This window comes from Myotis davidii, unplaced genomic scaffold (assembly GCF_000327345.1).
Source record: "Myotis davidii unplaced genomic scaffold, ASM32734v1 scaffold668, whole genome shotgun sequence".
In the NCBI taxonomy this organism is placed as follows: domain Eukaryota; kingdom Metazoa; phylum Chordata; class Mammalia; order Chiroptera; family Vespertilionidae; genus Myotis; species Myotis davidii.
Window position 1 is genome coordinate 111,704 of NW_006299394.1, and position 11,520 is coordinate 123,223.

General features: G+C 54.2%; 1 protein-coding gene across 1 annotated transcript in view; it reads left to right on the forward strand.

Moving 5' to 3' along the window:
- The window catches only part of FAM78B (family with sequence similarity 78 member B), a 41,139-nt gene extending 31,878 nt beyond the window's left edge, over positions 1-9,261 (forward strand). The window contains exon 4 of the mRNA XM_015571292.1: positions 8,517-9,261. Within this exon, the coding sequence (XP_015426778.1) occupies positions 8,517-9,039 (523 nt within the window). The 3' untranslated portion in view covers positions 9,040-9,261. The remainder of the gene's footprint in view (positions 1-8,516) is intronic.
- Positions 9,262-11,520: the final 2,259 nt, after the last annotated feature.

Consider the following 11,520-nt stretch of genomic DNA (forward strand, 5'->3'; position numbering starts at 1 on the left):
ATTTCAGGGACTGTGTTTGGAGCACTTGGACTTAAAGTAAGAGCTGGGTTCGTGCCCAGAATTCATCGGGGGGTCCTGAGGGTCAGGACGGGATTTCTGGGGCGGCGGGGGGGCGGGGCAGGTTGGGAGGAGCGCAGAGCAGGGGAGAACCTAGGTCTGCCTCAGAGGCAAGAACAGCTAGAGGGAGCCGATGCCCAGCAGGCAGAGTGAGGCGAGAACCAGGCCTGAGTCCCAGGTGAGAGGTCCCGGGAGAGAGGAGGCCCCAGGACTCACTCGGCTCAGCAGTGGGAGGCGGAGGGAGGGAGAGCACCGACCACCTGGAGGGGTCCCTTTAAACCGCACCCCGGCAGCCGGCCTGGCTCCCTGCGGGGTGGGGGGGAGCAGGCTGGGCCCCGCCACCGGAGGGACACTCCCCGGCTTTTATTCTCCACCTCCATGGGTGCCCCATTGGCAGACATAATCACACTGATGGTAACTCATTAGCCAGCTATTTCTGGCTCGTGTTTACCGAGTCAGTCACAGGCAGTTTGGATAGATCATTTCCCCAAGTTCTGGAAAATTCTTGAGAAAAAGAGACTCTGGATACAGAAAAATGCTAGCTGAGCCGTGTTAATCACTGAGTTTCCTCGCTCCTCCGCCATCCTGCTCACAGGGTCAGGAGCATGTGGTGGGAAACGAACAGGATGTGGAGGGAGGTTCCTGCCAGACCGGGTTCCATCACGTCCTAACTTCGGGCCTGGAGAAGCTCACTCAGGCCTGGCTGAGCATCGGCCGCCGTGTCTAAAAGAAAGAGCCGGCATCTTCTCCATCAATGACAGTGAGGACGAAGAGGGCATTTAGAAGAGGGCACTTGGTGAAATGTGAAGGCTGAGCCGGAATTTGGCCGGGGCTTTTTTCCCGTCCATTGTCACCAGTTGGTGAGTATCTCCATGGCAACGGGAGGAGCCGGGACCCACAAAGGATTACACCTGAGACCCCACCTCCCTGCACCAACCCAGCCACACAGCCAGGGGGAGTCGCCGAGGCCACCACCCCCCTTCTGCCTCCTCACCCCTGGATCTTGGCCCGACTTCACGTCCAGGTGATGCGAGACGCTTCCTCTTCCTTTGTGCCCACACCACACCTGGCGCCGTCAGCCATGCCGCTTCCTCCTCGCTCCTCACTATTCGGCCAGGAGCCCGTGGCCTGTGATCAGATCCCGCAAAATCCTCCGCTCGCTTATTCCCTCCCCAGACCTCGGCTCCTTCCGCTTAAGCTGAGGACAGCGCTAGTTCCCTCCTCACCGGTGCTTGTGAGGGTCACTGAGTGAATACGCGTGAAGATGCCAGGCAACGTCGCTGTGGTCACCACCCTCCTCCCTTGAGCTGGCCAGGCGCTTCGCCTGCTGGCCCATGATGACGTGTATCTGTCCTCAAATCCATGTCAGGTTGAAGTGATCCGCCCCTCAGTCTGTGCTCCCGAATCATGTCACCATTTCCCACGAGCAAGGACCTTAGCTTATGAGCCTGGTGCTCCCTGCACCCGGGACAGTGCCAGGCACATGGCTCAACAAACCACGGGACTGATTGTAAATGAGCCGTGTCCCCGAGGTGGCTTTTCCTCACTGTTGATTCTGCTGGGACTGCAGAGCCTTCGGTGGGCAAGTCGCAGCCAGGAAAGGACAAGCTTAACTGTGGCCTTGGGTGGTCTCAGCCCATTGTCCTCAGGGAAGTGGCCTCCTCCTTGGGCTCCTAGCACCTCCCGCCCCGCGACTTGGCCCTTTTCAGCCCGTCTTCCTGTGGAGTACGGGGTCGGGGTCCGGGCTGGCGTTTGTCTGCCTGTCCAGGGTGGGCGGGTTCAAGTGCGGATGGGTGGGCAGGTGGGTGGGGTCCTGCCTTAGAAAGTGGCGTCTTCCCGTGGGCGTGAGCTCGGGGCCCTGGACAGTGGCGCCTGCGGAGAGGGCTTTCTGGTTCCCAGTTTCCATGTGGATGTCATTCAACCCACACAGAGCACTGGGTCAGAAAGGGGACACTGGGAGGAAGGCTCTAGGGCCTGGGAGGGCAGGAGGGGGCGCTACTTCTGCAGGAGGCTGTCATGGCCAGCTTCCGGCTGGCTTTCCACCAGCCTCTCCGGTTGAACCTGGTGGGGACAGAGTGCTGAGAGCACAGGGGAGTGTGGTGTGGGGTGAAGCTGGGGAATCAGAGGCCAGAGGAGGATGCGCCAGAAGCAAGTTAGGGGTTTGGGTTTTACTCTGCTGATGGTGGGAAGTGACGTGGGAAGGCCACCAACCCAGCAAAACCCAAGCCAGACTAATCCGGGCCTGCCTCCTCTACCCCCTCCCCCGGGGGCTGGGCACCGTGGGAAAGGCCCACAGCCGTGCAAGTCAGCGGCGGGAATGGCCAGGCGCCCTTCACCGAGGGTCCCGGGATGGGAGCGCTTGGCCGCTGCTGAAGCCTGGAAATTGCAGTGGGCCGAACACCTGATGTTGCACATGCTTCTCGGGAGCCGGCACAGCGCTCCACAGGGCCTCCACCTCACAGCCGGGCACAGCGTGCAGCTGCCTGGCACCCACCACGTGGACCTGGGGCTTCCGCCCAGTGCCCTCTGCCCCGCCCAGTGGGCTCAGCGCCGGGGGCGGGCGTGCGGGTGCGCTGCTGATGCTCCTCTGAATCCACATCAGAGCCCACGCAGCTTCGACAGCCCGGGCAGCGGGAGAGTCCTAAGCGCCTGACTCACCCCAACATCTAAAGAGCAGGAGGTTCCAGAGGCCTCTGCTGCAGGCCAGCTCCCCGCTGGCGCTCAGGCTGACGCCAGAGTCCCCTGAGCAGAGGCGACCCATCCAGGGCCCAGAGCCAGTTCCCGAGCGTTTGATGGAGTCGACTGACAGCGGCCGCGGAATCCACTCAAAGCGCCCCCGCCCGACTGCTCGCTGGGGCTGACTCCTGACACAGGGCTCTCGAGGAGACGGGAGAACAGCCCGGGACACCACCATCAGAAACAGAAAACACGAGGGAGCAAGTGCCTCCGCCGCCCCAACGCCCGGAGTTTCCTCAGGCCGAGGGCCACTCCTCACCTCGCCTGCCTCAGTCCTGACCCCGTCACGCAGCTGTGTCCCCTCAGCCTCAGTGCCTCAGACCCAGGACTTCAGGAATTATGTTTTAAAGGAATTAATCAAGTGTCAGGAGTACAGATGATGAAACTCTACAATGGAAAACACCACATGCCCTGGGGGAGGCACCCAGTTTAGGGGAAGGTCGTGGGTTTCTCCTGGGCTGATTCCCACCCTCCCACTTACCCGCCTGGAGGTACAGGCAAGCGACTTCACCCCTCTCAGCCTAGCGGCTGCGCCTGGCATCACTGCGCAGGCCCTTCACCAGGATAGTGTGAACCACAGGGTGACCCCTAAGTGCCGAGTGCTTACCTGGGCGACCGCGAGGGGCATCACCCAACCAGTGTCCTGGAGGCTCCCCCGTCTGCTGCCTGGTTTGGCTGCACCAGGCGACCTCCTCTGTGCTTCCCTCTGTGTGCGCCTCCACCCCTGCAGGCGGCACCCCGCTGTGTGCTATGTGGACGGCCCCCAGGACATAACACACACCCAGTTGCCCAGCTCAGCTGCTGCTCCTGCGTGCAGGGGCCTGAGGCCTGTGAGCACACACTGGGAGGTTAGCGAAAACAGTGAACTCTGAGTGCACACGCGTCTGTGCACTGGACCATGCCAGTCCCGGCTCAGCCTCTCCGTGCCCGCATCTGCCCTCTGCCTGGTGTCTTGGACCTGACCCTTCCCCACCCTTTGCCCTCCCTCCCAGGCGTTATTTGGTGGAAACCGCGAGCTCCTGGAAGAGGAGGCAGAAGCGCTGGCAGCTGGGAGCAGGGGCCTGGCGCGTCCATGTTCACATCGTCGTCGCCATGGGAGCGTTGGATTCAGCCCCCGAAAAGCAGCTGTGTCTTGATCAACAGCTGAGCCGCAAGGATCTGTGCAGCGCAGGCGGGACTGGAGAGGGGAGGACCCGATGTCCTGCAGGGACCCACCAGAGGTGTGAGGCGCTGGTCCTGCTCCAGGACGAGAAGGTCGGGGTGCACCCTGGTGTTGAAAGTGCTCAGAGGCCAGCGTGGGGGTCTCAGAGAGATGCCTCCTGATCTGATTTACGTTCTTAAAGATCACTTTCCTGGCTTGTGGGGCCCGACTGGGCAGCGTGGACGGAGGCCCAGCAAGACCTTTCGGTGGCCTGGAGAGGAGGCGTGCCTGGGGGCAGGGCAGCCACGTGGATGGAGAAGACAAAGGCTGGAGTCCGACCCCTTGGAGGCCCTCTGACCCAGCACCTCAGGGAGGCTGTGGGCTTGAGGGGTGCCCGGCACAGGCCCCTGTGAATGGCACAGCGGCCACAGGCCTGTGTGAGGACGTGTTGGGGCTCCCGGCCCGCAGCTCTGTGGGGGAGCCACTTTGTTCCAGGAAGCTCAGACATCACCCACTCGAGACCTCAGGGCTGTCCGTGGGAGCCAGCCTGCGGGGCCTCTGACAGCTCACCGGGGCGGTGCAAGAGGACCTGAGCTCTGAACCCTGAAGGCGGAGCCCCTAGCGAGAAGGTGTCGCCAGGGGACCAGTCCAAGCGGAACAGGAGGACCCGACGAGGAGGCCCAGCCTGGGCCCTCCACACACGGAGGCTCTTTAAACCCTGAAGAGGGCCTTCCTATTGTGGGAAATGTCTCCCACGCAGTCAGGAAAGGATGCGGTCGGAAGGGCGGGGGCGGAGGGGCGGTGGGAGGTGGTAGTCACAGGCTCCCGAGTCTGACATACACAGTGCAACGGGAGGAAAGCCTAATTTTAAACTTACTCTGTAATTTCGGCGCAAACCATCTGAGAATCAGGACCCGGGCCAGTGCCGGGGCTGAGATTGGCATCCGCGTGGGTGTGGCTTCGTGACTCGTCAGGTGACACGCCCCTGCCGCCCCCACCTCCCAGCACAGCCCTCTCCCCGCACCTGCCCTTGAGGGGGTCTCCATCCGCTCCCCTCTCTTACCTCCCACCCGGGCTTATTTCCAGCTCCTTCCTGGAGGGACTTGGGGGACAGAATGGTGTGGGGTGCTGGGTGTGCCTTATGGAGTGGCACTGGCTGGCACATGGGCACACTGCTCTCCTCAGCCTGGTGCTCAGTGTGGTGTTCCCGTAACCTAACTTTCCACATCCCCAAGTGGGGACTCCGTCACTGTGAGCTTCGGGCCACTTGGGTGGGAATACTGAGGCCTCAGGTCCGCAGAGTGTGGTCTGGAAGGAGGGGCTCTCATCCTCTTAGCCCCAGGTCCTCTCAGTGTGGAGGGGCACAGCCAGAAGTCACCCGAGTGGGTGTCCCAGCCCCGCTACGTGAGGGACGAGGCAGGGACTCCTGTCACCTGGGCCGGGGGAGCTCCACCACGCCGCCCTGGGAGGTCTGTGGGCACCTTCCGTGTGTGATCCCCCACTCCCATCCCACACCAGCCCGGGCCCTGCCTTCCAGAACGCCGGCTCCCATCTCCTCAGTGACCACAGGGCTTCGGGGAGCCAAGTGGGCTCTTCAGAGAGTGGCTGTGCCCGGTGGGCCCTGGAGACCTGGCTGGTCTGGGGGCACCTGGACCTTCACCCAGGGCCCACTGATTTGATTGAAATGCTTCACACGAGCTTGTTTGAGATTTGCCGCTTTCTTTTATAAAAGAGATGCAGGAAGCGTGAAGGTTGCAGTAATCGATGTTTTCATTATTAGCTCCATTGGCGAGTCCATTAGCTGTGAGTGCTGGGTCAATGGCTGATTGTCTAAAACGCAAACACTGCTTATCACAGCGAGGAGAAGAGGTTGTGGTTCTCGAGAAGGAGGGATGAGATAATAACTCACATTGGCCCGGCATGTTAGCGCTTCTGAGCACCTGCACACACCGCTTCACTGGCCCCTGTCATCGCTCTGAGACGTAGGAGGCCGCAGCTGCTTCTCAGCCCGTTTCACTCAGAGGAGCCTTCGCTTGTGTGAACAGCGTACGCTGGTCCCTGCCTCCGACAGGTGCTGCCGGTACTGCACGGAGAAGGCCCAGGGCTCCTCCCCCTCCCCCTTAAGCACACATAACCTTCAGCGTTAGGCATGGAGCTGTTCTAATAGTAGACCTAAGTGAACAGTAGATGCTAGTGTGCTGTTGTTTTTTAAGGTGAGTGAACATATAAAGTGTAAAACTGTGGTAAAGCGCTTTGTTGTATACAAGTTCTACCAAGCTACAGGCGTAGAGGCATGAAAATGATTCCAGTCAAATATTTACTTATTCCTTTGGTGGAGATTTATTAAGATCTATTATTATCAGCAATGTGCTAGACACCAGTGATTCAAAAATAAGTCACAGTCCCAAGCCTGAAGGCAATCATAACCTAAAGGGAAAGACAGGCACAAAAACAGATCATTCTAATTGGGGCCTGTGAAGGTCTGAATACATCCCTAGGAGCATGGAAGAGAGGGCTTCCTGGCGGAGGTGACACATTCAGTGATTCTCAGAGGAAGAGTAGTTAGGTACAATGAGACTAGGAGGGAGGAAGTGGTGTGGGCAGAGGGCAGGGCATGAGCAAAGGGGAAGAGGTGAGGAACAGAACAGTGTGTGGGGATGAGGAGGCCAGACCTTGAGAGCCACTATGTCCTATTGATGAACTTGAATTTTATGCTGTGGGGGAAGCCAGTGGTGCCCAGGTAGAGGAGCCTTTGGAGGGTTTTAGACATAGAAAGGGCACAGTCATATCTGCATCTCTGAATACCAGTTAGAGACCGTTACCATAGACCAGGTCAGGGATGCTGAGGGCAGTGAGAGTGGATGCAGAAAAGGAGATAAATTCAAGCATCATTTATGGAGCAAGATTCACAGGATGTGGTGATGCAATAGGTGTGGCAGTCCAGGAAAGAGTATAGGAGAAGCCAAAGATGACCTCACCTCTGACCTGGAAGACAGTTAGCACTGGGCCACTGCAGCAGAAATGGGGAAAGGGTCTACTTTACCGTGCAGCAGAAATGGGGAAAGGGTCTACTTTACTGTGAACAAGGCGAGTTTGGTTTGGCCTGTCTGGAATTTGAAGTGCCTCCATCCTCTTACATGTAAATGGAAATAAAAATTCATTTATCTTGCAGTATATTTTGAGCATTGACTAAGAAAACATAAAGCACTTAGCACAGTGGTTGGAATAGAGCAAGCGCTCAAAAAGTGCCAGCTATGATGATGGTGGTGATGATGGTAATGATGTTGGTGATGATGGTGATGATCGCAATGGTGATGCTGCTGCTGATGACAGTAATGATGGTGATCATGATGATGATGGTGGTGATGGTGATTATAACAATGGTGTTGATAATGGTGATGATGGTGATAATGGTGGTGGTGGTGGTGATGATGATGATGATGATGGTAATAATGGTGATGGTGCCCTAACCGGTTTGGCTCAGTGGATAGAGCATCGGCCTGCGGACTGAAGGGTCCCAGGGTCGATTCCGGTAAAGGGCATGTACCTTGGTTGCGGGCACATCCCCAGTGGGGGGTGTGCAGGAGGCAGCTGATCGATATTTCTCTCTCATTGGTGTTTCTGATTCTCTATCCCTTTCCCTTCCTCTCTGTAAAAATCAATAAAAAAAATGGTGATGGTGACAGTGGTGGTGGTGGTGGTGGTGGTGGTAGTGATGATGGTGATGATGGTTATGATGGTGTTGGTAATGAGTCCATGGCAAGGGAGAGAGACATGGGCTAAGAGTTGGGCACGTGTCCTCTTTTTTCCTTCTGCACAAGGTTGGGGACAACCAGGAAGAGTAGCAAAATGCCCAAATGGCAAATTTGCTAAACGAAGCAATTAGACTTCCAGACTGGACTTGAAGCCAATGAGAGAATCGCTGTGAGAGACTTTGTCTGCCAGCCTTCACAAGCGTTCACTCAAGGTGGTTCCAGAGGTGACGCTTATCTCTTTGTGTCACCAGGTTCTATGTCTATATTTTCTAAGTCAGGTTGACTAGTGACTGGGGTTTAAACAACCTTCTTTGTTGAGTAGAAATTCTACTACTGGGATTTCCTAAGAATTGATGTAATCTTTCACTTTGCCTCCTTTTGCCCTCTTACAACCTAATAGTTCCTTCCAAGTACATCAAACCTTAACCTGCACCTCTTCCCAACAAGCAAACCTCACACACACTCATAAGTCCCAAGAAAGTGGGCTTTGCAATGAATGCCTTACACACTTGGTTATAATTCCACCATCCCAAATAGTCGATGCCTCCTTGTGGGTCTCACAAATGCCTATTTGAGTTTTCTGCTTCCAGTTGGACCAGCTATGGCTTTATTTAACTTGTTTTGGTATTGCTTTTTAATTTTTGTTTGTTTTCATTTGTTCCTATTTAATCATGAAACAGCACAGCATGGAACTTTTTGATCTGAATTCCCCTCTGAATTTCCCACCTTGCCCAAGTTGGCTGTGTTAGGAAGTGGTGGGCACCTCTCCAGCTTTTGAAAAATTCATTCAGCCTCTTCCTTTCTGTGCATCTCTTCTGCTTTGCCAGGTCGAGCTGGGAGCTGCCTGACTTGAGGGAAGGGAGAGTAAAAGCCATCAGTGACTCAGATGGGGTGAGCTACCCGTGGTACGGGAACACCACAGAAACTGTGACCCTGGTCGGCCCCACCAACAAGATGTCCAGGTTCTCCGTCAGCATGAACGACAACTTCTACCCCAGTGTGACATGGGCAGTGCCCGTGAGCGACAGCAACGTGCCGCTGCTCACCAGGATCAAGAGGGACCAGAGCTTCACCACCTGGCTGGTGGCCATGAACACAACCACCAAGGAGAAGATCATCCTGCAGACCATTAAGTGGAGGATGAGGGTGGACATTGAGGTGGACCCCCTTCAGCTCTTGGGGCAGCGGGCCCGGCTGGTGGGCAGGACTCAGCAGGAGCAGCCCCGGATCCTGAGCCGGATGGAACCCATCCCCCCCAATGCACTAGTGAAACCCAACGCCAACGATGCCCAGGTCCTCATGTGGCGGCCCAAGCGGGGGCCACCTCTGGTTGTAATCCCTCCTAAGTAGAAGCCGACTGGCCTGGAAGTATGTGGAGCACCCGTGGTGGAGATGCGCAGTGGGGCTGCCAGGAATGGCAGGAGCCAAACTGAATTTCTGAGCCAAAGCAGACCTCCCGGTTTGCCCGCCTTTGCAGCCACCTGTGAAGAGCAGAGCTGCTCCTTGGGTGGTAGAACCATAACCCTTGGGGAAAATCTCTTCCTCTTAGGAATAAAGAAATCCCTGCTTCAACAGACTTGCTGTGAACACCATGCAAGGAGCCATATCTTATTTGGAGCTGACCAGGAGGTTCTTTTATCCAAACTATTGACCATTTTCCTGTGAGATGCAGGGAATGGAAACGACACTAAACAGTGCCTGTGGCAAATGCTGCTTCCCAACCAGTTAGAAGTGGAAGTGACACATCCACACCAGGCGTTTGTAAGACAGACAGTCCGCTGTCGGATGGGAGGGGGCTGAGGGTGCTCAAATACCCAAGATGTTTGGGGTGATCTTTCCAATGGGAGAAAGGTAAAGTGGATACAATTTTTGCCTATAACTCAAGTGCTAATTCTGGTTGTATATTTGAGAACTGAAAAATAAATAACTGGATTTCTCAACCTATAAGTCTCTAATTACAGAAGCTTCTTCTTTTTCTGTTAATCCTCACTTGAGGGTATTGCTTTATTGATTTTTATAGGAGGGGAGGGGAGTGAAGGGGGGTGGGGAGGAGAATGAGCGGTGGGGAGAGGAAGGAATAAGTTATTATTACAAATGAATCCTTGTGCATTTATTAGTTGGTTATCTGATCATCATAGACTCACTGGAATGAAAGGAACACTTAGAAACTGCAGGTATATTGACATTTGCTCTAGTCTGAGAGGGAGTCCTGGGAGCTGTCCAAGGTGCTGATATGAACTGACCGATGGTGACTCTCAATGGTTCCATCTACCTACCTCCTTCCAAAAAGTGATTATTCGGAGCACCCTTAATCACAGCGTTTGGATAGGTCATTTCTGTGCTCTGCAGTCACTATGATATTCGGGGCCTTCGCCATGTTCTCAGTGAAACCTGAATTGTGATTTTTGTTTACAGCTGCTTGTTCTGTTCCCGTTACTAGTCCTAACTTTACAAAAAGATAATGTGTAAAAGCCAAGAATCCATGGAGGGCTTCAAGAACATTTCAGCAAATAAGAATAGCATTTTTCACTTTTTTGTTTGTTTGTTGTTTTAGTTTCTGAATGATTTGGACCTTGTGTGCCAGGGTCCGAAGTTCCTGACGTGTGCATGGAGCACAAAGCAAGCACTGTGCTTATATATTCGATTCTTTCCACTCGATTTCACAGAAGCTCAACTTTAACTGCTGGGCCTTTGTGAGATGTACTTCCTAAGCCTTAACTTAGAGCTCTTTAATGAAAATCTGAGCTACTCACATGAAGCAATAAATATGAAAAACTGTATTTCCTTTGGTCAGGCCAATATCAAACTTTTTAAAGAGTTTCTAATTTTTATAATAAGGATTTTTCCAGCTCTTCTAGCTTATATCCCCCCCCCCCCCGCAAAAAAAGAGCTTTTCCTTTTATTCCCAATCATGAACTATGATATATAAATATGGTGCCTTTTTCAAGCCCCTCCCCCATGCAGGATGATTCTAAAAGTCCCACAATGCCGCTGTGGGCTTGTTGGATGGACCTGTGGGCCTGGTGAGAGAGTTGAGGTTCAGAGCAATTAGGACAGCCCTGTGGTGTGCTCCAGGGATGTGTCTTCGGCCAGAGTTTGAGGATGGAGCAGGAAAGCCAAGAGGGCCTTTTTATGACTGTTATTAAAAGTGCAATTTAGCTGAACTTCTTTCAGGTTCTAGTCCCAGGGGTGGTGCTCACTTACAGGAGAGGGTTAACAGATCCATTTTGAATGACACTGTGTGAACCCCACACCTCGGTCCTGAGCTGCCCCCTAGATTCGTTACTGATAGCACGCTGAGCCATTTATAACACACACAGACGACACACCGGCGACTCGCAGAAAACCGGAGACAGTTCCCTTAGAAGTAGTTCCGCTGTTCCGTTTGGATTCCTCCGGCCCTCTCCATGCTTCCTGGGTATGCTCTGTTTCGTTTAGAGGAGGAAGCCCCAAAGAGCTCCATGGCTGAAATATAAAGCTGCTGGTAGTCCACACTGAGAATCGGAAACAGCAGTGTGTCCCTCTGGTTGAATTAGATGCCACCCATATGGGATTCTGGAGAGTGGACACTGATCCTGGAACCTAATCCATGTCATCTTACTTTAAGAAAACTTGATCTTTAAAAATTGTAGAAAACAAAACAAAACAAAAAAAGAGAGAGAGAAGAAGAAGAAAGGATTATGTATATTACACAATCTTATAGATTTCTGTTTTCAAATACCCATTGCCCACTCAAATACGATGTGACTAACACAGTAATATTCAGATATAACTTTTCCAAGGGTGCACTGTCTTTATAAAGCGAGGCACCACACACTTAGCAAGACTGGT